General features: G+C 40.4%; 1 protein-coding gene across 1 annotated transcript; it reads left to right on the top strand.

Annotated features, from left to right (window-relative positions):
• The first annotated feature begins 1,514 nt into the window (after positions 1-1,514).
• Positions 1,515-4,240, top strand: ABI5 (Basic-leucine zipper (bZIP) transcription factor family protein). Its single transcript, XM_079022676.1, has 6 exons — positions 1,515-1,693; positions 1,766-1,880; positions 2,359-3,482; positions 3,569-3,640; positions 3,723-3,752; positions 3,828-4,240. Exons 3-6 carry the CDS (start codon positions 2,391-2,393, stop codon positions 3,921-3,923), a joined length of 1,290 nt encoding a protein of 429 aa, XP_078878802.1. The 5' UTR covers positions 1,515-1,693; positions 1,766-1,880; positions 2,359-2,390; the 3' UTR covers positions 3,924-4,240.
• Positions 4,241-27,928: the final 23,688 nt, after the last annotated feature.

Raw genomic sequence — 27,928 nt, 5'->3', positions numbered from 1 at the left:
ATCCTTAATAAATGAAAATAATCTTGTCAAATGTTATTCTTTCATGCATTATGTTACATGTAATTTTGTCATAATTTAGAGATATTTATTTTCCACTTGTCATTTATTTCATTTTTTATTTTTCAATATATCATTAATTTAGTTTCTATAAATTAAATATACCATAATAACTATTAATTTCAAATTTTAAATTTCAAACTTCAATTTCAATTTTAAATAAATTTACAGTTTAAACCTTCATATTTAGCATATTGTTACAATTAATATGTTTATTACACGAGTTTGACAACTAAACACATAATTTTATTTATTTATTTTTTTTGCATGTTTTTTTATTTTTCTCACAATTTTTATTTATTTCAAATTTCAAATTCAAATAAATTTTCCATTTAATCATTTTTATTTAACATTTTGTTTTAATGAAGTCGTATACTATACGTGTTTCACAACTAGTATTTTATTATAAAACTAGTTGTGAGTCTCATGTATTATATGAGTTAATTTTAAAAAAAAAATTAAATATAAGTGTCAAAATATTTGAGAACTTTGAATTTATAAGAAAATAAGAAAATTAATGAATTATTATAATAGCAATTTTTCTCTTTTAAATTTAAACAAATAATTTAAATAAATAAAATATATTAATAAACTTTAATTTTGGAAATTTTGAAATTAAAAAGTAGGTTCATCAATGAAATTGATATCCATTTATTAATATATTTATTGCAATTATTACATTAAAATATTATTTGAAATTTAATAAAATAGAAAAACTCATAAAATAATATGTTAAAAAAGAGTTAATTCAAAACAATTACAAAATGACATTTATCAAATTGAATGAGAGTATGACAAGTAACAAAAATAAAACCTTTATTTGTTGTCCGTTTGTCTTCTTATTCGTTATATGATGATAACTAAAACAATTAAGCTTTTCTTCGTAGAAATTTTGAAGTACAAAAAAAATGGTTTTATTTTGATTTTCATTTTTAGAAAATAGAAAAGCCGATGAAAAAAAGGTCTTAAAAATTGAATGAAAATTATATAGATTAAAAAAAAACCGTAAAAACTTATATCGACATATTTTACCCGTAACTTCTTTAGGGGTATCTAAAATAGCGTTTCGTTATATCATGTGTTTGTTCATTTTCACCGTATTTTCTCAATCTCATTTTACAAGTCAGATTTCACTTTTCTAAAAATTAAATAAGAAAAACACCAATCATTTTAAAGAAATGTTCAAATGAAATTGAGAAAACAATAGGAGCTTGAAACACATCGTATCTAAAAAGCCGTCGATTATGCTGTCTGAAATATGAAGGACACGTGGAAGAAAACAAAGCACGCTACAGAATACGAGGCTGCTAACAAACAGACACCTGTCCAAGACGTGTCAATCGAAGAGCATTTCCGTATTCCCAAAATACCCCTCTTCCTATCATCTTCTCTCCTCCTATTGCTGTTTTTTTGCATGAAATTTGCAGTCCTCCTCTAACCTTTTACCATGATGGCAGCACTTCATCTACTCATCTTCCATTGCTGTGTTCGACATCGTATTTGACCTTTCTACCCTCGCTGGGTCCCACTTCTCTCTCTCCCTCCCTCCCCTTTCTTGCCTTCAACACTACCACTGCAAGTTTCTGCAATTTCCGATTCCCCTTTACATACTTTCTCTCTCTCCCTCTCTCTATAGGTATAACTATATATATAAATATGGTATCTACTAGATCAGTTAGCTAATAGTGTTCATCCTTTTTTTTTCCAGAATTGGAAAACTTGAGCATGTTTGAGGTTGTTAATATCACCAATGAGGCGTTTTCAAGATTCTAGAGTACTTTGACCTGATCCTGCAATTAGATCTACTATCGCCACCATAGAAGGTATCATGCATGCACTTGAATCTTTATGACAAATCTTTAATGCTCTTAATTAATGGATCTGTTATTTGTTCTTATAATTATGACTTGCTAGTTAAGTTGGTGCTTAATCATCTCTGATTCATAAGTTTCAAGATCTTGATTATGTGGTATTTTACTAATAAGGTGGTTAAGCTTACCTACGAGGCTATTTATTTAAGGGTATTTAAGGTATTTTGCAAGTAATCAAAAGATGTTACTTGATTATGTTGTATGGGTCAAATCAATCGGTGTAATTCTGATGTGTACTTACGGAAAGCTTCAATCCATGGTTATATATGGTCCGATTAAGAATCACTATGTACCTTTATAAATAACGATCCGAGGACCACACATTAGGGTTAAAGTAGATATTTTGATTCAAAAAAGGTTTTTTAGAAAGACTCGACATGATTTGTTATTTCTATTTGATGTTATGTTGTTTTGTTTTTCTATTCGACAGTGGATCGACGTTTTAACCGGTAGTTAAAACGAATGGTGGTTTTAGAATCCGAAATCATGTCTCCCGGTGAAGTTGAATCCCCATTGCAGTCCGCCGATCAAAATCAGTCTCGAAATAATAATGTCCAAAATACCCTTGTGCCACAGCTGGGTCGCCAATCTTCCATCTATTCTCTCACTTTAGATGAGTTTCAACACACTCTTTGCGAAAGTGGAAAGAATTTTGGTTCAATGAACATGGATGAGTTCCTCAACAGCATTTGGACAGCTGAAGAAAACCAGGCTCATGGACAAGCCGCCCATCCTCCAGCTGCCGCCACTTCCACCACTCCGGCCGCCATGGCTACTAATGGTGGCGCAACCAGTAGCGGACAGTTCTTGATGGGACTCAACACTAGTTCAGCCGAACAGAATATGATGGTTAAGCAACACAGCTTGCCTAGACAAGGCTCCTTAACTCTTCCGGGACCACTCTCCCGTAAAACCGTCGATGAAGTCTGGTCGGAGATACAAAAGACACAACATGAACACCAACAAGAGAGAAATAACTCCGGCAATGCTCAAGTTCCCGGGTCAGCCCAGCGTCAGCCTACTTATGGAGAAATGACTCTTGAGGATTTCTTAGTGAAGGCGGGGGTAGTTCGGGAACAGAACCATTCGAATGCTCCACCAGTTCAGCAGCAACCGCCGCCACCTTTTGGGTTGTACCCGAACGGAAACAACCGTGTCGTTGGTCCTCCGCCTGGGTCAGCTCACATGGGAAGACCTGTTACCGCTATCCCACCATACTCTCCGCTCATTAGGGAAGCACCAGGGTACCCCGGAGGTGGAAAACGAAGCAGCACTTATCAACCGCAGCCGATTTCATGTTACGGAGGTATGGTTGGAAATGGAGGTGGTTATGGGCAGGGATTAGGGATGGGGTCTCCGGTGAGCCCAGTGTCTTCCGACGGGATTACCACCAGTCAGCTCGATGGCGGGAATCAGTACGGCATGGATATGGGCGGCATGAGGGGCGGACGGAAGCGGATAATCGATGGTCCGGTGGAGAAAGTGGTGGAAAGGAGACAAAGAAGGATGATAAAAAACCGAGAATCTGCTGCAAGGTCTCGAGCTAGAAAACAGGTACGTTTACTTTTATCAAATCATGGGTGCTTTGAGCTTTTCTGAAATTATTGTTCTTGATTTCATTCGGTTTATGTTTTTCGAAGGCTTACACAGTAGAATTAGAGGCAGAATTGAACATGTTGAAAGAGGAGAATGCTCAACTTAAACAAGCTCTGGTAAGAACTGAATATTTTCAGTTACACCCCCTCAAGTTTATAAGTTTTGGACCAAGTACTAAATTTTTTTCATGGTGAACAGGCAGAATTAGAAAGAAAAAGAACGCAACAGGTGTCCACATCTTTTAGACTGTTCTTTCTTGGAAACAACTTTTATTCTTTCGACATAATTGAAACTTTTGTGCAGGTTTTTGAAGAAATGAGAATGAAAACACTACCAAAAGCTCAAAAGACGAAAGAGAAGTTGAGGGTGTTGAGGAGAAGCTCGAGTTGTCCACCGTGATTGCATGCCAAATGAATCGCAAGGGAGATTAGCGCTTTCTTCTTCTTCTTCTTCTTCTTCTTCTTCTTCTTCTTCTTCTTCTTCTTCTCTATAAGAACTATATATAGTGCGAAATAATGAGATTATATTATATATAGGTTGTTTCTTTTTTTTGTTTTTTTAGCAAAACCCAAGGGGTAAAAGCATGCGGGCTACTAATTAGGAACGTTTAGCGTTCAAAGGTGCATTTGTTTGTTGAATGTATAGTCGAATGTCCAGTAAAAGTTCTAGTCGCTCGTGCTCGAATCTTGTGTGAATTATATATAGTGATTATATGTTCCCTTTTTGCCACGTGTAGTGTTTTTTTTTCTCTCTTTGCAAATGTTGCATTTTTTGTGATAGATTATCGAACTAACATGGACGGTGTCCAGTTTGAGATTAGCTTTTGTTCCGTAGAGTGATGGCATCTCATTTCTAGTTCTACTAGCAAGTCTCGAGACATGTTAGTTGTAGGTCGTCTCTTTTTCTATTATTAAGGGTTGTTTGGGAAAGAAAAGATGGTTTGTTAAATAATGTTTCGGTCGGTGGGTTTAGGGAAGGATGTGCCAGATGTTCATTTACCATTTTGTTTGTATCAACTAGATTTTATATTATATTAGAAGGTATTAAAGTGTAGCATTGTAAAGCATATATATTTACCCTTGTAATGTATTCATGAAATTCAACATCTATTACCAAGATTGTTAACTTGGTATCAGAGCCCTAAACCTAATCGGCAGCCACAATAGCCGTTCTCCCTCCGGAAGTCGTCAACTGACATCTTTTTTCTATTTTCTATTCCTTGGTAATCACAAAATAAGATGACAACTCTTGTTGCTTTTACTCAATCTGAGAAAACTGTTCACAACTCACACAAGTTTGGTTTCAAACTATCCTCAACCAATTACGAGTACCGGAAAACAATGATTCAGCCATTTCTTGTAACGAACAAATCTATTCGGCTATATCGATGGTAACATTCCTTGTCCCTCATTTACAATCTTAGTGACTATATCCTCTTCTGATAAAGACAAAGAACCGACCGCTGCTACACAAGTCAACCTTGAGTATACAATCTGGGTTTTGAATGATGCTCACGTAAGGATGGTAGGTATGTCCACAATCTCTGAAAGTGCTTTTCAACATGCTCAAGGAAACACTTCTCAAGAATTATGGCTTGCTCTGGAGCGTGCTTTTGCCCCTCGTACCTCTTCAAGGGAATACACCTTGAAGACTCAATTGTTGAAGATACAAATGAAACCTGATGAGTTGTCATCCGCCTATCTTACTAGGGCTCAAGAATACTTAGATGCCTTAGCCAACATAGGCGAACCCATGAAAGAAAAAAGATTTGGTCATGCTCGTTCTATCTGGGTTGCATGAAGAATACAATGGTTTCAAGTCAACAATCCTTGCCCGTCAAGTCCCCATTCCCTTCATTGATCTTCATGCTCTACTGCTAGATCATGATTATATGATCTCAAAAACCTCCACCGAGGTTACTCCAGCGCAAGCCTTCACTACAGCAACATCCATTTGGAAACCAGCCACTACAACCATCTCGTCCCAGGCCCCTACAAAGGCAGTTCAAACCATTCAACAACTTGTTGCTCAGTTAGGTTTTTAGTTGCAACCTCAAGCACACTACATGAATAGATCTCAGAACAACCGTGATCGGGCTCAAAGCAGTCGACCACGCAACTCCAGCAACAATCATGGACGTGGGAACTACAACAATCGCATTCAAGGAGGAGGTACTCGTAATCAGTTTAGTTGGGCATCTAATCAAAATATTGTTTTGGTACATGTAACAGGTGTGGTATAGGGCATGTACCGTCTTAATGTCCAAACCGTGACCCCAGTACACTCAGATCGAGATAGACACCTTCTGCCAACTATGTTGATTACCGGTTACAAGCTTCAAGTACCTGGCTTCTAGATACAGGATCGAGTCATCATGTTTCATCGAATCTCTCTAGTTTTGACAACTTTAAAGCCTACTATGGCAAGGATAATCTTTATGTTGGCAACGGTAAAGGTTTACCTATCTTACATATTGGTTCTTCAAGCTTCCATTCACCCACCAAAACATTCAATCTTAAACATGTCCTACATGTCCCAGCCATTAAAGAAAATCTTCTCTCCGTTCAACAATTTTGTCAAGATAATAATGTTTATTTTGAATTTCATTCTACCTATTTTCTTGTGAAGGACACGTCTAAACACAATATCCTCCACATGGGTCCAAGTAACAGGGGTCTCTATTCCTTCAATCTCCCAAGAGTGCAATCTAAAGTGTCCTTCTCTGCAACTTGTGCTTCTCTGACTACATGGCATCAAAGATTGGGCCACCCACACCCTCAACTTTTGAAGTCTATGTTTTCTAAGTTTCGTTTACCTTTGACAAAAAATTGTGCTAGTATTTCTTGTGATTCATGTTCTATTGGCAAGTCCTCAAAACTTCATTTATTACAATCTAATATTAAAAGCAATCATATTTTGGATCTTGTTTTTTTGTGATGTTTAGGGTTCTACTCCTGTTACATCCTTTGGTGGTCACCATTATTTTCTATTGTGTTTAGATCATTTTACTAGATTCATGTGGATATTTCCTTTAAAGAAAATATTTGATGTTTTCCCTACCTTTAAACAATTTCTTCTTATTGTTGAACACCAATTTGACATTGAACTTAAATCTGTTCAAACCGATTGGGGGGGGGGGGGGTAATTCGAAAACCTTTCGTCCTTCTTTTCCACAATTGGCATCATACATCGCCTCTCTTGTCCACGCACAAGTGAACAAAATGGCTATGTTGAACATCGTCACCGACACGTTGTCGAAACCGGCCTCACATTATTAGCCAAATCCAATGTTCCACAACATTTTTGGCATTTTGCCTATAACACCGCCACCTATCTTATTAACCGGATGCCCTCACTAACAAATTCCAATACTTCACATTTTGAACTTGTCTTTCGCCATCAACCTGATTATTCGTTCCTACGAGTGTTTGGGTGTCAATTTTTCCTCACCTACAACAAACATAAAATGGACTTCTGCTCTACATCATGTGTGTTTCTCAGTTATAGTACCTCCCATCATGGCTATCGGTGCTTCGATCCACAAACCGACCGCATCTATATTGCACGTCATGTCCGCTTCAATGAACAGTTATTTCCATTTGCAATGTCTCCAACTCCTCTTGATCCTTCTCCATTCAATGAACCATATTACTCATCTTATCCAACTGCTCCACTTGTTCCAAATTTATCCAACCACCAAAATAACACACCACCTCAAACTGAACCACCACAAACATCTCCAACCATGCAATCACCTACTTCATCTCAACCAGCTCCTCTCTCTAGCCAAACATACTCCCGTCACACAAACATACACCCCACCACCTCTTCAGCTTATGACCGTTATACACATTCTCACCCTTCTTCTGCTCACGAGTCTTCCATACCGCCATCTTCCAACCCACCACCTCACACTCGTCCCCCTAACTTAAGATAAAATCCCAAACCGAATCCCAAATTTGATGCCAACTCCTTTCACACTGATACCACTCCTCCTGATACCAAACCACAATCCTTTACTGTTTCTAACAAACATCCTGAATGGCGTCAAGCCATGGTGTAACATCCCAAAAATACGGGCCAAAATTTTCATTTTTGGTTAAGTGATTTGTAAAAACGTTTGTAACAAAATGTCATACGATCATAACATTTGATAAAACATGTCCCGTGTCCATAAACCAAAACGTAAAACATGATAATGTCAGAGTACAAATCCCAGAATGACTCATAGTGCAGAAAACAAAGAGCGTGTGTGTGATGGGCCACTACCGCGCCTGCTCCTTCCCCTTGACTGAAGAGGTACATGAAACAACAACTGAAAACCGTAAGCACGAAGCTTAGTAAGTTCCCCCACTGTACCGCATACCATATAACCACATAACATACATATATTATCAGGCATATCTGGGTGCCCGACCTACCCCTTCGGTCCCCTCGACCGGGTACTGACTAGCATATTTGGGTGCTGGCCTCCCCTTCAGTCCTCTCGACCGGATACTGACTAGCATATCTGGGTGTTGGTCTCCCCTTCGGTCCTCTCGACCGGATGTTGGGGACTATTTCACCCCTACTACTACCACATAACACATATCACATATCATATTATCAGGCATATCTGGGTGCCCGACCTACCCCTTCGGTCCCCTCGACCGGGTACTGACTAGCATATTTGGGTGCTGGCCTCCCCTTCAGTCCTCTCGACCGGATACTGACTAGCATATCTGGGTGTTGGTCTCCCCTTCGGTCCTCTCGACCGGATGTTGGGGACTATTTCACCCCTACTACTACCACATAACACATATCACATTATCTATCTAGCATGGTTGGGCATGACCGCCCCTTCGGCCCTATCGACCGGTAATCTGGGGACTATCTCCCCCTACTGTCACTAGCACATGACATCATATCATACTAGCACATAAACATATCACAGGTAGTAGCAACCCTAGATGAATATCACAGAGACAATCATCTAATATATAACTCCTACTGGTGGGCCGACATTGTGGTCGTAGACCCACCGCTACTGGAAGGTAACTCACCTCGGAGTAGCTGTTGATTTGACTGGGAACTGCCTGTCTACTACTATTGCTGCTGTTCTGGAAGTCCTCCGGCTCAAGGAATCTCCGAAATAACACCAAGATATATGGCCTCTTTCTTCTCCTCTTGATCTACCCTCCTTCTTCTCTCAAAATCTTCAAGAATTCACACCAAAACACTTCAATCTCACAAGAAACGGGGTTGGGACGATATAGAGAGCTCTGAGGGTGAAGGGGTCGGGCTTGGGGCGCATAAAGTTGGTTTAAATAGGATGCAAACCCTTAAAATTAGGGTTTCATCCAGACAGCGGGGACTCGCCGAGTCCAGAATATGGACTCGCCGAGTCGCCAACTTAAACGTGTTCAAAAGTCCCGGCTCTACTCGGCGAGTCGGGCCTACAACTCGCCAAGTCCAGGGCTAAAAATGTAAATTACTTAGATAGGTCATACGCACCAGGAACCAGGTGCTACACATGGCTGACGAGTACTCGACCTTCTTACAAAACATGTAACAGTCCGAAATCCAGGTGCATCTCTTAAACCCTTCTTCTTTATCAAGTTGTCAAGTTTAGCCCCTAAAGGAAAAAGTATGGAAATTGAGTACGTTGGGCGTACTGAAGAGTACGATGCACGTACTCATGCTCTTATTTTGGACGCGGACTCGCCTAGGTACGCTGGGCATAGATGGCCCAGATGCAAAACCCTAATTGTGGCTTGAGGACTATAAAAGGAATGATATGGTCTTGTCCCCAGCCACCATTCCACAGAGAGAAACCCTAGGAGAGCAATATCATCATTCTTAAGCTTGTGTGTGAGTGTTCTTGAGCTAGAAATTGCCTTTGTGTGATAGTGAAGAAGAATAGGAGGTTCTTGTGGAGGTTAGAAGTTGGAGTACAAGCTTGGATCTGAGTTCTACAAAGGGTGGAGCTTCACTTGGAGGTAAAAAGCTCAAAGCTTTCCTTATCATTTTTGATTTGTCCTTCATGGACCAATTTTTAGAGTTTTTGGTCCCAAGGTGGAGACTTTATGAGCAAATGGTCTCCATAAGCTTAGATCTATCCTATTTCAGAGTAATATGAGTTGTGGGTTCATAAAAATCCAATCTTGGACGTTAAGGTTAAGTCATGCATGAGTTTAGGGCTTAATGGGGAAAGAGGTTATATGTTTGAAGTGAATGGTAACCTTTACAGCCATGCAAAGGCTTAAAGGTTTCGACTTTATGGCTTAAGAGGCATTAGAGAGCTTAGATCTGGAATCTGAGCCTAGGTCTTAATAGATTCAGACTAAAAATGAAGGAAGTATGAAACTGGGACTTACGTTGGGCGTAATCCCAGTACGCACCACGTAGGAGGTCGAGTCCCCCGATTCCAGTTAGCCGGAGTACACCCCGCGTACACGAGTTGGTACGCCCCGCGTACTGCTTGTTGTTGACTTTTAGGGTTTTGGTCAACATTTGGACTTTTGGGTCAAGGAGGGGTAAAATGGTCTTTTACCCTTCCATGGGATTGTAGAAAGAGTAACCTAGCCTTTGGGAGCCGTTATTTAATTGAGGAAATTGTTTATGTGGTTAGGCGGAGGCTAGATCAGTATTTCGAGAGCGAGATAATTCGAGTTACCCGAGGTGAGTCTTCTCACTATACATTACCTAGAGTGGTATCTATGTGCAGACCGGAGGGTCTTATGTGTATGTGTATGTGTATGTTTGAGATTTTGTATTGTGATATGTATGCTATGTGTTGTATAGACCGGACCGAAGGGTCCAACGATATAGACCGGACCGGAGGGTCCAACAATATAGACCGGATGTGACATCCCTATTTTCACGGCCAGAAAAGACCGATTTTGTTTGTGCTTGTTTGAAAATCAGAGTAATATTTTTCATAAAAGTGTTGCGGAATTTGTTCCCAGTAAAACACAATAAATGCGTTATCAAAGCATTTCCGAAGAAAAGTATTTTTAATCATTTAAAAACATTTGGGATGTCATCGTCAATACAGAAACATAAGCATAAACAGAACTTACATTCATTATCACTAGTGATTTATATCTCCTTAATCTCTCAATGTAATGTGACTTCATATCAACACCTGTGATATAAATAAACTGATTGGGTCAGGTTGGGAAACCTGGTGAGTACATAAGGTTTTCAACCCACAATAATATAATTATTATGTTTAATCATCAAACAGTTAACCCAATTACCCATCCCCATTATCTTCTTTACTCTTATGGGTCTACCCTAAGAATCAGATATTTTTCATTCAGTCATTCCTAAGGATTATCCTAGAAAATAGGTACGAAGTCCATCCTTGTCAATGACACAACTGTCAAGCACAGCTGCTAGTTTTATCACTTAGGCGCAGCTGCCAGAATTGTGACATTCTATATGAGGCGCAGCTGCCAGTATCGTCCTTTAAGCATAGCTGCTAGGGTTATCTCGTTTATTGACAGTATAGTTTGCGAGAGTCCACTCGAAATACATGTCAATGGGTTTTTAGAGTACACTGGTGAACACATCGTTCACAACACCTACAGGTTGCGAGTCTGCTAGTGTTCCACTGGACTGTCTAGAATAGTTTGTGGTTGTCATCCATACTCTGCTAGATGATGGGGCCAGCATTTGGAAACAAGGCTTCTTACATCGTCCACCTCACACCCTTACCTCATGGTCTATATCACCTATCAACTCATCATCTGTGACAACCCCTATTTTCACGGCCAGAAAAAGACCAATTTTGTTTATGCTTTATAAAAATCAGAGTATCTCTTTTAATCAAGAGGTTGCGGCATTTGTTCCTATTAAAACATGATAAATACGTTATCAAAGCATTTTCGAAGAAAAGTATTTTTATTCATTTTAAAACATTTGCGATGTCATTTTCAATACATAAACATAAGCATAAACAGAACTTACATTCATTATTACTAGCGATCTATATCTCCTTAATCTCTCAGTGTAATGTGACTTCATATTAACACCTGTGATATAAATAAACTGAGTGGGTCAGGTTGGGAAACCTGGTGAGTACATGTGACATCCCCGTTTTCACGGCCAGAAAAGACCGATTTTGTTTATGCTTTATAAAAATCAGAGTACTTCTTTTCATAAAAATGTTGCGGAATTTGTTCCCAGAAAAACATGATAAATACATTATCAAAACATTTTCAAAGAAATGTATTTTATTTATTTTAAAACGTTTGGGTGTCATCGTCAATACAGAAACATAAGCATAAACAGAACTTACTAGTGATCTACATCTCTTTAATCTCTCAGTGTAATGTGACTTCATGACAACACTTGTGACATAAATAAACTGAGTGGGTTAGGTTGGGAAACCTGGTGAGTACATAGGGTTTTCAACCCACAATAATGTATTTATTATGTTCAAACAATCAAACAATCAACCCAATTACCCATCCCCATTATCTTCTTTACTCTTAAGGATTTACCCTAAGAATCAACCATTCCTCGTTCATACATTCCTAAGGATCATCCTAAGGAATCGGCATGAAGTCCATCGTCGCCGGGGTTTAGGCACTAAGTCTGCATAGTCTCCAGAATTTATACAACAGGCACTAAGTCTGCATAGTCGCCAGGGTTTTGGCACCAAGTCTGCATGATCACCAAGGTTTAGGCATCAAGTCTGCATGATCGCCAAGGTTTAGAGTACACCGAGTGAACACATCGTTCACAACACTTACAGGTTGCAAGCCTGCTAGTGTTCCACTTGACTGTTTAGAATAGTCCGTGGTTGTCATCCATACTCTACTGAATAACGGGGCCATCGTTTGGAAAAAGGTTTCTCACATCGTTCACCTCTCACCCTCACCTCGTGGTCTATAACACCTCTCAACTCATCGTCCAACTTATATTCCATATATTACATCTACCCATGTTTTACCCCAACATTTTTGTAGATATAAAATACATATACAGTTTAAATCCTTTAAAATGTGTATAAAATCGTTCAACTAGCATAGACAGCAAGTACTCAGATAATACGCACACATAACACATAATTTATATAGAATACTTTATATCTATGTGTAAGATGAAAGGGACCATGCACTCACTTGAAAAGGTGGTGATTTCGAACTCAGACAGGGCTTCACTTCTTAAAAAAAATTTCCTTCGACGAAACAGCGGGTTTTTATTAAAAACCGGGCTTTGCTGGAGCAGCGTTTTCGAGTCGAAAGCTTTTCTTCTCGAAGCCGTCGGGCGCTCCGGGGCTTTCTTCTCGTGCTAGGGAGGTTCCCTAGATTTGGGAGGGGTTTAGGGAGGTTAGAGAGAGAAAGAAATGCTTATGGTGTGAAGAAATAATGAAGGGTTCACCCTTTATTTATAGGGATTTTATAGTAAAGTAGCCGCTAAGTTTCGTCCGTATCTTCTGCGTACGAGCTCCGTTTTCTACGTTCTTTATATCCACGCGTTGGTATTTACGAGGACTACAACTTTCATTAAGATCTCGTCGGCTAAGTCTCCTACTATCTCAGATTTACAAAAACTGTATCGTATTTATCGCGCTCGAAGAGTAGCGACTAAGCTTCGTCCATATCTTTCGCATACGAGCTCCATTTCCGACTTTATTTATATCCACGCGTTGGTACTTACGAGTACTACAACTTTCATGTAGACCCCGTTGGCTAGTTCTCATTTTATCTCGGATTTATAAAATTGTATCGAATTTATCGCGCTCGAAGAATAGCGACTAAGCTTTGTCCATAACTTTCTCATACGAGCTCCGTTTTTTACTGTCTTTTTATCGTTTAACTCCTATTAACGATATCTTCATTTCTCGTTTAGATTATTTTGGCTGAAAATCGACCGATCTAAAATTCGAATTTTCGGGCTGTGTACTACTATGCTAAATCTTAGAAAAATCATAACTTCCTCATACGAAGTCAAATTTGGGTGTTAAGTCTAAATCTCGCTCTATCGTAAATTCACTATTTACGCTTCCCGGTATCGTGCCGGTTCCGTCGCGAAACTTCGACGGGTCATAAATTCTTCGTTATAACTCGGATTTCGGCGTTCTTTATATGTACGGAAACTCTGTAACATATACTAGAACTTGGTTAAGATTATTCATTCTAAATAATATTTTGTCAAAAAGTCGTTTTCGACCCCTATTATCTCTAAATTGACTAGCCCGGATCTACGGGCGTTACAATTATCTCCCCCTTAGGATGATTACGTCCCGGAATCATCAAAGAAACAGGGATCACATGATGACTCGATACGTTATCTCTTCATCCTAAGTAATAACTGTAACTTTGATGTTTCTTCAAATGAGTATCTAACTCTAAGATTTCCTGACTACAGGCGGTGCCTGATCTTGGACCCGCTCCCTATCTCACGTTGGACTCCCAATTATGACCTTCAAGTCACAATCTCGATCCTTACTGGAGACTACTTCTTCCTCTTAACAATCTTAGGATTACTACCATGGACCGATGTGTCGTATTGTAATGACCTAACATCGTATGTTGCAACGTTTAGACTCGGGTCTTTTAGAGTCAAATTTCCAGAACAAACTATACCTTCCTTCATGTTCTAACCACATCTTAAAAGGTAGCATTTCTAGATACATGAAACTTTTCGCGATACCTCTACAGATCATTTTTTTATTTCAATCTTCCGACTTAAGTCAGATGTTACATCGAACTTGATTCTCTGAACCACATAACATACTCAGCGTAGTCGGACTCAATTTGATATGACCACTAGGGTCGGAATAACAATCATCTTCTTAGTCAATACCGAAACGATGGTAACGACATGCTTGAATAAAACGGAATCAATTATTGGCTTCTTGGTAACCTTGTGACTTTCCCTGATCCAAGTGTGAGTCCTATGCTTCCGGTAGTATATGCATCTACTACCTTTCACACCTACTCATACTCGTCCCAAGTATTGTATTGCAGTTTTCCAAGTCATTATCACATAAACAATTTTAACACATACAAATGTGTCCAAACAATCATATAATTTTCCCTAGACTTTACTAGGATTTCTTCCATGCGTATCTTTAATCATCAATTCTGCTTCACTCGGTTGGTGATGGAAACGTCAGACGATGGGATAACTTCATGGATTATACCAAAAATATTTCTTTCTGCTAATCGAACATGTACTTCTCCTGTACTAGACGTATTATTTATTAGACGCATTCTGAAGGCATGATATCACTCTTACGATATCTTCCGATAGGTACCATTTAGTATCGTAAGCCTTTTCATTTCCTCTATTTTCTCAGTCTATTATGGTTCACATCACTTCCTGAACTTCTGCCATTGTGATAGGTTTGGGTGTAGGCGCAACGACCATAGATACGAACAAATAAGAGCAGGTTGTCATCTTCCTCTTATTTTGTACACCAAAGCAGACATTCAGTGTACCGAGACGAGAATTTAAGATAGGAAAGATCTTATTTACGATAGACGTATAAATCTCCTTATTACTCTGAAACGTTACATGCTAGTTCTAATATCGTTATCATACGCTTAGAATCCTAAACACATAAGGTTTCCAGATCCGGTCGACAACAGACCATAGATACGAACAAATAAGAGCATATAAGGCATTTTTATAGCTATAACATAAATCATTTAGCACATAAAACATTTGGGTCATCTTTCCTAAAATAAACTAGTGATCGTGTCTAAATTATAGCAGACACTCATCTCACAATCATCGCTTAGCATTCTAAGTTTAAGTCTAGAAATTTCATACAAATTCCTAGTTCGCTTAAACTAATGTTCTGATACCAACTGTGACATCCCCGTTTTCACGGCCAGAAAAGACCGATTTTGTTTATGCTTTATAAAAATCAGAGTACTTCTTTTCATAAAAATGTTGCGAAATTTGTTCCCAGAAAAACATGATAAATACATTATCAAAGCATTTTCGAACAAATGTATTTTATTTATTTTAAAACGTTTGGGTGTCATCGTCAATACAGAAACATAAGCATCAACAGAACTTACTAGTGATCTACATCTCTTTAATCTCTCAGTGTAATGTGACTTCATGACAACATCTGTGACATAAATAAACTGAGTGGGTCAGGTTGGGAAACCTGGTGAGTACATAGGGTTTTCAACCCACAATAATGTATTTATTATGTTCAAACAATCAACCCAATTACCCATCGCCATTATCTTCTTTACTCTTAAGGATTTACCCTAAGAATCAACCATTCCTCGTTCATACATTCCTAAGTATCATCCTAAGGAATCGGCACGAAGTCCATCGTCGCCGGGGTTTAGGCACTAAGTCTGCATAGTCGCCAGAATTTATACAACATGCACTAAGTCTGCATAGTCGTCAGGGTTTTGGCACCAAATCTGCATGATCACCAGGGTTTAGGCATCAAGTCTGCATGATCGCCAGGGTTTAGAGTACACCGAGTGAACACATCGTTCACAACACTTACAGGTTGCGAGCCTGCTAGTGTTCCACTTGACTGTTTAGAATAGTCCATGGTTGTCATCCATACTCTGCTGAATGACGGGGCCATCGTTTGGAAAAAGGCTTCTCACATCGTTCACCTCTCACCCTCACCTCGTGGTCTATAACACCTCTCAACTCATCGTCCAACTTATATTCCATATATTACATCTACCCATGTTTTACCCCAACATTTTTGTAGATATAAAATACATATACAATTTAAATCCTTTAAAACGTGTATAAAATCGTTCAACGAGCACAGACAGCACACATAACACATAATTTATATAAAATACTTCATATCTATGTGTAAGATGAAAGGGACCATGCACTCACTTGAAAAGGTGGTGATTCCGAACTCATACAGCGCTTCGCTTCTTAAAAAAAATAATTTCCTTCGACGAAACAACGGGTTTTTATTAAAAATCGGGCTTCGCTGGAGCAGCGTTTCCGAGCCGAAAGCTTTTCTTCTCGGAGCCGTCGGGCGCTCTAGGGCTTTCTTATCGTGCTAGGGAGGTTCCCGGATCTACGGGCGTTACAGTACATAGGGTTTTCAACCCACAATAATATAATTATTATGTTTAAACATCAAACAATCAACTCAATTACCCATCCCATTATCTTCTATACTCTTAAGGATCTACCCTAAGAATCAGCTATTCCTCGTTCATTCATTCCTAAGGATCATCCTAAGGAATCGGCATGAAATCCATCGTTGCCAGGGTTTACACAACGGGCACTAAATCCATAGCTGTCAAGGTTTGCTCAACTGGTACTAAATCCATAGCTACCAGGGCTATTTCATTTATCAACAGTATCCACTCACAATACATGTCAATGAGTTTTTAGAGTACACCGGTGAACACATCGTTCACAACACCTACAGGTTGCGAGCCTGCTAGTGCTCCACTGGACTGTCTAGAATAGTTTGTGGTTGTCATCCATACTCTGCTGAATGACGAGGCCATCATTTGGAAAAGGCTTCTCACATCGTCCACCTCTCACCGTCACCTCATGGTCTATATCACCTCTCAACTGATCATCCAACTCATATTTCATATATTACATTTATCCATGTCTTACGCCAATATTTTCGTAGATATAAAATACATATACAGTTTAAATCATTTAAAACGTGTATAAAATCGTTCATCCAGCATAAACAGCAAGTACTCAGATAATATGCACACATAGCACGTAGTTTATATAAAATACTTCATATCTATATGTAAGATGAAAGTAACTATGCACTCACTTGATACGGTGGTGACTCGGTACTCAGATAGCACTTCGTTGCTCTTAAAACAATTTCTCTCGGCAAAACCTAGTATCATTACCACTAGGGTTTAGTTCAGTATTTACCGAGACTAATTTAATAGTCTAGTTGTTATTATTATATAAGCGTTAAACAACACTATATAACTCATAATAATAGCCCAAATAATTATTTTAAGGTCCTAATAATGTTACTATAATTAATTAGAAGCTATAGTAAAAATAGCGTAGGCGTAGCTCACTTACAGCGGATTTTATCGAAAACCGGGCTTTGCTTGGAGCTGCGTTTCGAAACCGAAAGACCCTTTTTCTCAGGACTCCGGGAGCCTCAGGGCTTCCATTGGGTGCTAGGGGTTCACCTAGACTTAAGGGAGGGTTAAAAACCCTAGAGAGAGAAAGATTTTAGAGAAAGAAGTGGAAATGGTGCAAGAAAGTTGGCTGCCTTCGCAACTTATTTATAGGCGCCCCTCCTCGAAACGTTGGGCGTACTCCTCGGAGTACGTTGGGCGTAGTGGACGCGTGTCGCGGCTTCGGTGGTGCATCGTGGACAGCTTCGGATCGCACAAGTCAGCAGACCGCTGGGCGTACGAGCCTTGGTACGCGAGGCGTACTCGGGCGCTAGGCGTCTTCGGATCACGTGGGGCGTATGCGAGGACAGGTGTCACCCATCCGAAGCGAGGCGTGGGCAACAAGGGACGGCTGAGATTTGGCCACGTCAGCAACTTCGTAAATTCACACACCGACTTCTAAAAATCATAACTCTTGCATAATCGCTTCGTTTTTGACGTTCTTTATATCCACACGAAGGCGGACACGTACTCTACAACTTTCGTTTAGACTCCGTCGGCTAATTTTGACTTTATTTTAAAATTTATATTATTAACAGGTCGGGACAGGATTGGTCCGTTAAAAATTCATAACTTTTTCATCCGACGTCCGTTTTCGTCTGTCTTTTTATCGTTGTGCTACTATTAACGAGATTTTTGATTCTCGTTTAGGTTGTTTCGGCTAAAAACCACTCGATCTAATATTCGAACTTCGGGCTATACATTGTTAAACCGAAACTTCGAAAAATCATAACTTCTTCATACGAAGTCAGATTTGGGCGTTCTTTTTATGGACGCTCTCGGTTTAACGTTTTCTAAGACCTTCATTTAGATTACTAAGGCTAAATCTTGCTCTATCGTAAATTCGCTATTTACGCTTCCCGGTATCGTGCCGGTTCCGTCACGAAACTTCGACGGGTCATAACTTCTTCGTTATAACTCAGATTTCGGCGTTCTTTATATGTATGGAAACCTCTTGAGATAATCTACAACTTGGTTAAGATTATTTATTCTAAATAATCTTTTGTCGAAAAGTCTTTTTCGACCCCTATTATCTCTAAATTGACTAGCCCGGATCTACGGGCGTTACAATTATCTCCCCCTTAGGATGATTACGTCCCAGAATCATCAACGAAACAGTAGTCGTATAGTGACTCCATACATCATATCTTCATCCTAGGTAATAATTATAACTTCTATATTCCTTCGAGTCTATTTCTTAGACTTATTGACTGCAAGCAGTACTTGATCGTGCACATGCTCTCTATCTCAGGTTAGACTCCAAATTATGACCTATCATCATGTAATACATGTTTATACTCAGGTCTCTTAAAGTCAAATTCCAGAACAGGCTATACCTTCCTTCATGTTCTAATCACATCTTAAAAGGTAACATTTCTAGCTACAAGCAACCGTCACGATACCTCTACTAATCGCTTTAATTAATTCTTCCAGCTTAAGTCAGGTGCTACATCGAACTTGGTTCTCTGAACCACGTAACATACTCATCGTTTTCAGACTTAATTCGATATGACCACTAGGGTCAGAATAACAATCATCTTCTTAGTCATTACTAAAATGATAGTAACGACATATTTGAATAAAACGGTATCAATTACTAGCTTTTTGGTAACCTTGTGACTTTCCCTGATCCAAGCGTGAGTCCTGTGCTTCCGATAGTATATGCATCTACTACCTTTCACACCTATTCATACTCGTCCCAAATATTGTCTCGCAGTTTTCCAAGTCACCATGCAAGAAAATCACATAACAGTTTAACACACCAGATAACAAAACAAAGGCTTTATATTATTTCTTGAAACGATTACATAGGTGTTCAAGTTCATCCTAGACCGTGCCTCTATTAGGCTACCCCTACCATACGATGGTTACTTCATAACTTGATCTCCGGATATCAATCCTCACTTTTGATTACCTTGTCAGCTGCTTTGTCAAGGATGCTTCTTGGCTTTGGAGGTGCATTCGGTCTTGCTGCTTCATGTTTCTTCGGGAAGTCCCTATGTAAATGCCCTTCTTTGTTACATCCGTAGCACACCCTCCTGTTGGACGTGCACTTGCCGGCGTATTGCCCTGTCCTTCCACATTTGTAGCAAGTCACCTCTTCATCGCATCTCTCATAGTGCTTCAGTGGTACATTTGGTGTTGTCGCTCTCAGCGGACAATCTTGCTTGAAGTGTCCCTCTCCACTACACTTAAGGCAAACTTCCTCCTTGGTTGAGCATTTATGGGCATAATGACCAATCTTCCTGCATTTGAAGCAGGTCATTTCCTTAGGGCATCTCCTGTTACACCATTTTGCTTCACCTCTTCCTCCTCCAGACTGTGAGAATAAGCTTTTCCTGTTGGACCTTGAAGATCCCTCAAATTTCCTCTTCTTACCAATCTTAACCATGATGGCTGCCTCCAGAGTAGGTGCCTGGCGTATTGGCACCGTAAGTTTGTCCTTACTTTGTTGAAGTGAGCGCTTTGTTTCTCCCATATGTTGATCCAACATCGTCTGGACCATTGCCTATACTTCTTTCATCGTGATTGGCTCAGGTGCAACTGCCAATTCTGGTGCATGCTCAATCACTAGTGGCTTAGGCTGCGGGTTACTATCTCTGAATCCACTTTGAGTGTTCATCATGTCGATCTATACATCAAATTTAGATGTCCGGTGTAGAGTGAAAAGAATTTAGATAGAGAAGATTTTATTTATGATCGACATATAATTCTCCCTATCACTTCGAAAAGTTATATGCCAGTTCTAATAACGTAATTAAACGTTTAGAAACCTGAACACATAAAGTTTTAGATCCGGTCGGCAACAGACCATAGATCCGATCGTATAACACATATCATAAATCATTTAGCACATAAAAGCATGTTATGAATTTACCCTAAATAAGCTAGTACTTGTGTCTATTCAAGTGTATTACCTAAATTTCATTTAGACACACACCTCACGATCATCACTTAGCATTCTAACTTTAAGTCTAGAAATAAATCCATATTCCTAGTTCGCTTAAACTAATGCTCTGATACCAACTATGACATCCCCATTTTCACGGCCAGAAAAGACCGATTTTGTTTATGCTTTATAAAAATCAGAGTATCTCTTTTAATCAAAAGGTTGCGGAATTTGTTCCCAGTAAAACATGATAAATACCTTATCAAAGCATTTCCGAAGAAAAGTATTTTTATTCCTTTTAAAACATTTGGGATGTAATTGTCAATACAGAAACATAAGCATAAACAGAACTTACATTCATTATCACTAGTGATCTATATCTCCTTAATCTCTCAGTGTAATGTGACTTCATATCAACACCTATGATATAAATAAACTGAGTGGGTCAGGTTGGGTATCCTGGTGCGTACATAGGGTTTTCAACCCACAATAATATAATTATTATGTTTAAACATCAAACAATCAACCCAATTACTCATCCCCATTATCTTCTATACTCTTAAGGATCTACCCTAAGAATAATCTATTCCTCGTTCATTTATTCTTAAGGATCATCCTAAGGAATCGGCACGAAATCCATCGTTGCCAGGGTTTACTCAATGGACAGTAAATCCATAGCTGCCAGGGTTTGCTCAACGGGCACTAAATCCATAGCTGCCAGGGCTATTTCATTTATCAACAGTATCCACTCACAATACATGTCAATGGCTTTTTAGAGTACACCGGTGAACACATCGTTCACAACACCTACAGGTTGCGAGCCTGCTAGTGCTCCACTGGACTGTCTAGAATAGTCTGTGGTTGTCATCCATACTCTGCTGAATGACGGGGCCATCATTTGGAAAAGGCTTCTCACATCGTCCACCTCTCACCGTCACCTCATGGTCTATATCACCTCTCAACTGATCATCCAACTCATATTTCATTTATTACATCTATCCATGTCTTACGCCAATATTTTCGTAGATATAAAATACATATACAGTTTAAATCATTTAAAACGTGTATAAAATCGTTCATCCAGCATAGACAGCAAGTACTCAGATAATATGCACACATAGCACGTAGTTTATATAAAATACTTCATATCTATGTGTAAGATGAAAGTAACTATGCACTCACTTGATATGGTGGTGACTCGGTACTCCGACAGCACTTCGTTGCTCTTAAAACAATTTCTCTCAGCAAAACCTAGTATCATTACCACTAGGGTTTAGTTCAGTATTTACCGACACTAATTTAATAGTCTAGTTGTTATTATTATTATATAAGCGTTAAACAACACTATATAACTCATAATAATAGCCCAAATAATTATTTTTAGGTCCTAATAATGTTACTATAATTAATTAGAAGCAATAGTAAAATTAGCGTAGGCGTAGCTCACTTACATCGGATTTTATCGAAAACCAGGATTTGCTTGGAGAAACGTTTCGAAACCAAAAGACCCTTTTTCTCAGGACTCCGGGAGCCTCGGGGCCTCCTTCGGGTGCTAGGGGTTCACCTAGACTTAGGGGAGGGTTAGAAACCCTAGAGAGAGAAAGATTTTAGAGAGAGAAGTGGAAATGGTGCAAGAAAGTCGGCTGCCTTCGCAACTTATTTATAGGTGCCCCTCCTCGGAACGCTGAGCGTACCCCTCGGAGTACATTGGGCGCAGTGGACGCGTGTCGCAACTTCGATGGTGCATCGTGGATAGCTTCGGATCGCACAAGTCAGCAGACTGTTGGGCGTACGAGCCTTGGTATGCAAGGCGTACTCGGGCGCTGGGCGTTTTTGGACCATGCGGGGCGTATGCGAGGACAGGTGTCACCCATCTGAAGCGAGGTGTGGGCAACAAGGGACGGCTGAGATTTGGCCACATCAGCAACTTCGCAATCAGCTTCGCAAATTCACACTTTGACTTCTAAAAATCATAACTCTTGAATACGAGCTCCGTTTTTGACGTTCTTTATATCCACGCGAAGGCGGGAACGTACTCTACAACTTTTGTTTAGACTCCGTCGGCTAATTTTGACTTTATTTAAAAGTTGTATTATTAACAGGCCGGGACAGGATTGGTCCGTTAAAAATTCATAACTTCTTCATCCAACGTCCATTTTTGTCTGTCTTTTTATCGTTGTGCTACCATTAACGAGATGTTCGATTCTCGTTTAGGTTGTGTTGGCTAAAAACCACTCGATCTAATATTCGAACTTCCGGCTGTACACTGTTAAACCGAAACTTTGAAAAATCATAACTTCTTCACACGAAGTCAGATTTGGGCGTTCTTTTTATGGCTGCTCTTGGTTTAACGTATTCTACGACTTTTGTTTAGATCGCTAAGGCTAAATCTCACTCTATCGTAAATTCACTATTTACGCTTCCCGGTATCGTCCCAATTCCGTCGCGAAACTTCGACGGGTCATAACTTCTTCGTTATAACTCGGAGTTCGGCGTTCTTTATATGTATGGAAACCTTGTGACATATTCTACAACTTGGTTAAGATTATTTATTCTAAATAATCTTTTGTCGAAAAGTCTTTTTCGACCCCTATTATCTCTAAATTGACTAGCCCGGATCTATAGGCGTTACATCATCCAACTCATATTTCATCTACCCATGTTTTACCCAACATATTATGTATAAATACATATACAGTGTAAATCATATAAAACTTGTATAAAATCGTTCATCCAATATAGATAGCAAGTATACAGATAATATGCACACATAGCACGTAGTTTATATAAATACTTCATATCTATGTGTAAGATGAAAGGGACCATGCACTCACTTGAAAAGATGGTGATTCCAAACTTAGACACCGCTTCGCTTCTTAAAAATAATTTCCTTCGACGAAACCTAGTATTACTACCACTAGAGTTTAGTCTATTATTCGTCAAGACTAATTAATAGTCTATCTATTATTACTATTATATAAGCGTTAAACAATACTTATATAACCCATAATAGTAGCACAAGTACTTATTATAAGTTCCTAATAACGTTACTATAATTAAATAAAAGCTATATTAAAAATAGCGTAAGCGTAGCTCACTTACAGCGGGGTTTATAGAAAAATCAGGCTTTGCTTGGAGCAGCATTCCCGAGCCGAAAAGCTCGTCTTCCCGGAGCCATCGAGCACTCCGAGGCTTCCGCCTCATGCTAGGGACGTTCTCTAGGCTTTTCGGGGGGTTTCGGGGCTAGAGAGAGGTTCTAGAGAGAGAGAGAGAGAGAGAGAAAGTAAATAGAAGAAAGAATGGGAAAGGTGTGAAGAAAATGAGGGTGGAAGGGGTTGTATTTATAGGGTGAAATATGGCTGAAATTGGTGCCACATGTCACCATCTAGTGGCAAGCCTTGGGGAGAAAGCAATGGCCAAGATTGTGCCACGTCACCCCTTTTGCAGCAGCACTCTGCCGACTTCTAAACCCCGTAACTTTCACATACGAGATCCGTTTTTAATGTTCTTTATATCCACGCGTAGGTAAAAATAAGATCTACAACTTTCATTTTGACTCTATCGGCTAATTCTCGACCGATCTTAAACTTACCAGTACGATGAGATTATATTGTTAAATGTCCGCGTAAAATTCATAACTTCTACATATGAACTCCGTTTTCGTCTGTCTTTTAACCGTTGAGTTCCTATTAATGAGATCTCAATTCTCATTTAGGTCGTGTAGGCCAGAAACCGCTCGATCTAAAATTCGAGTTTCGGGGCGTGCAATACTATGTCAAATCTTAGAAAATTCTTAACTTTCTCATACGAAGTCAGATTTGGGCGTTCTTTTTTGTATGTTCTCGGTTTAACATATACTACAAATTTTGTTTAGATAACTAAGGCTAAAAAGTACTTTATCAAAAATTCACTATTTACGTCTTCCGGTGTCATGCCGTAAAACTTCGACGGGCCATAACTTCTTCGTTATAACTCGAATTTTGGCGTTCTTTATATGTACGGAACCCTTGAGACATATTCTTAAACTTGGTTAAGATTAATCCTTCTAAATAATCTTCCATTAAAAACTCATTTTTGATGCTCATTGTCTCTAAATTGGCTAGCCCGGATCTGCGGGCGTTACACCAGACCGGAGGGTCCAACAAGTTACGAGACTGGAGAGTACCGCTGAGACACATCGACCGGAAGGTCGTACCGAGATATAGCCTCGAGTGGCGTATGTGTTGTATGTGGTATTTTGCGGAACTCACTAAGCATTTATGCTTACCGTGTTATGTGATATGTGTTTTAGGTACCAGCGAGGATCGCGGGAAGGCGCCTGCATGAGTCGTACACACTGAGGGATTTTATGTATTGAGATCTTGGGATTTATTTTATTCGGATAATATGCGAAACATTGGATTTTGGGATTTCCTTATGAATGAAATTATGTGTTAAAAGTGAAAAAAAAATTGTTTTGAAACTTTACGTTGTTACAAGTTGGTATCAGGGCCTTCGTTTGAGGGATTCGGATGCACCTTCGAGCGTATCTGAACTTAAACTGAGGATTTGAGAAAGTTTTTCATAAAAAGGAACAATTTTTCTAAAAGGATAAAAGAATTTGAGAAAAGCATAAAAAAGCGGTGTGTATGAACAGCCACCGCCCGAATGGTGGTTTCCTAAAATACCCTTACACTATGTGTTATGATATGTGATATGATATGTTATGCATGCTAGAGTAGGCTAGGTATTCCTATTAGGACTAAAGTGACCTGATTTACGATGCCTTAGCCTAGGAGATTACTGCTGCTATGAGATGCTTCTAGAGTGAGTAGGTAGCAGTGAGGAGCTTATGAGAAGTCTACCAAAGGGTAGCCTATGCTTAGCGAGATATAGAGTACTTGTGATTTGGGATCCTAGGAGGAGGACTTGGAATGAATGTTGATGCGGTGTGGAAGGTAGTATAGGGCCCGTACTACTGAAAACACCGGATCAGTGCACAGTCCAAGTAAGAATCCTTAGGGTACTAAGGAACAGGTAGGGTTGAGTTATCGAGTGCGAGTATTCTCGAGCGAGTCTCTGATATTTTTATGTTGTATTTCAGAGACATCATGGTTGGAACACGCCACATACCAGAGACGAGCGGTGTGAGTGACGAGGAGCTTCATCAAATGATCCACGATGAGGTGGCTGCGACTATCCGCGCAGAGATACCGGAGATGTTTGGGTCTATCAAGACCACCTTGATTGAGACGTTTGACGAGAGATACGCAGCGGTAACTGAGGCTGCGGCTACTGCAGCTACTGCGGCTGTGGCTGCTGCTAGACCTCAGGGGGGTGACTCGTTGTTGTACCGGGAGTTCAGCAACACGAAGCCACTGGATTTTGATGGGACGTAGGATCCGATTGCTGCAATGAGATGGATTTTTGATATCGAGGGATGCTTCTACACCTGCTCGTGTCCGGAGTATCTGAGGGTTCGGTTTGCACTGAACCAGCTTCGCTTGGGGGCGAAGGACTGGTGGAAGTTTGTGACGGCAGACTTCACTACGGCAGAGCTTATCGCGGTGACCTGGGAGAGGTTCACCGTGATGTTTCGAGATGAGTATGTTCCCCCTATGGAGAGCGAACGTTTACCCAGGAGTTCTTGTCCCTCAAGTAGGGAACTGATTATGTGACAGTGATTACGAGGATGTTACATGAGAGCGCGCTGTTTGGCCCTGAGCACGTGTCTTCTGAGCAGGCACGTATGATCCGGTACTTGAGCATACTGAGGAGGGACATTTGTAAGTTTGTGGCGAACTCGCCATACCGGACATTTGCTGAGCTCCAGGCAAATGCCCGGAAGAGGTAGATTGAGCTGGAGACTCAGGTCAGGGAGAAGGCCGAGTCTCTGAGGCGGGACAGATGACCGGCACAGGCTCATCCGGCCGCCAAGCGGGCAAAGCCCGCTGATTCGAGATCTGGAGGTCCGAAGGGCCGCACTTGTGGGAAGTGCGGCAAGAGTCACGAGGGGGTGTGCAGAGCTGGGGTATGTTACAAGTGTGGGAAGGAGGGTCATTATGCGAGGGATTGCCCCAAGGGATTTACGGTTTGCTTGCATTGCAACCAGACCGGCCATCGGAAGGCCGAGTTCCCACAACTGCTGCAGGGATCAGCGCAGGGATCTGCACCTGCTGCTAGAGCTACCGAGACTCGGCCAGTGAAGGCCGAGGCACCAAAGTCTCGCGGGAGAGCCTTCCAGTTGACAACGGAGGAGGTCCGTGCAGCGCCCAATGTTGTGGCTGGTATGTATTCTTTCATGTATTTATTTTGAGTTTGAGATTTTGTGTTTATATTATGGTATGCATAGGTACTTTTCTTGTGAGTTCGGTACCTGCTTTGGTGTTATTTGACTCGGGTGTGAGTCGATCTTTCGTGTCTTTAGCATTTAGTCAGCACATCAGTATCTGTCGAGAGGCGTTGAATCAACCTCTTCGACTTTCCATAGCTAACGAGCAAGTGGTATATGCTACTGAGGTGATTCAGGGATGTGTACTCGAGATCTTCGGTGTTGAGTTTCCGATAGATCTGGTCCGATTGCGATGGGGGATGTATGTGTCATCGTAGGCATGGACTGGTTGAGCAGATTCGGAGCGGTTATCGACTGCGAGCGACAGCTGGTGACCATATGAGACCCTAGTGGGGGAGTACTTACGGTGTACGGCGAGGGTACCCGTTCTGGGTCAGCGTTTTGTTCGGCTACTAGGGCGAGGCAGAGTCTACAGCAGGGCTGTAGTGGGTTTGTGGCCTATGTGATGGACACACGAGTGGCCGCGGAGGGGCCGAGTTCAGTTGGTGATGTACCAATAGTGTGAGAGTTCCCGGATGTTTTCCCCGAGGAGTTGTCGGATGTGCCTACCGAGGGGCAGGTGGAGTTTCGTATCGATTTAGTCCCGGGAGCGGTGCCTATTGCCAAGCCACCTTATCGCCTTGTGCCGCCAAAGATGCAAGAGTTATCCTCACAGCTTCAGGAGCTGTTGGGGAAGGGGTTTATTCGACCAAGTAGCTCACCGTGGGGAGTGCCGATCCTTTTTGTCAAGAAAAAGGATGGTTCACACCGGATGTGCATTGATTACCAGGAGTTGAACAAATTGACGGTCAAGAACCGTTACCCTTTACCGAGGATCGATGATATGTTCGATCAGTTGCAGGGAGCGTCTTGGTTCTCCAAGATTGATTTGAGGTTTGGATATCATCAGATGAGAGTGCGTGATGAGGATATCCAGAAGATGGTGTTCAGGACTTGTTATGGGCATTATGAGTTCGTGGTGATGCCTTTTGGGCTCACCAATGCACCGACATGGATCTCATGAACATGGTGTGCAGGCCGATGTTGGATCGATCGGTGATCGTGCTCATCGACAATATATTAGTGTATT

The sequence above is a fragment of the Lactuca serriola genome, chromosome 9 (genome assembly GCF_051521515.1).
Source record: "Lactuca serriola cultivar US96UC23 chromosome 9, Lser_US96UC23_V15, whole genome shotgun sequence".
NCBI classification, from domain to species: domain Eukaryota; kingdom Viridiplantae; phylum Streptophyta; class Magnoliopsida; order Asterales; family Asteraceae; genus Lactuca; species Lactuca serriola.
The sequence above is the reverse complement of the archived record's forward strand: the minus strand, read 5'-3'. Positions and strand labels throughout refer to the sequence as shown.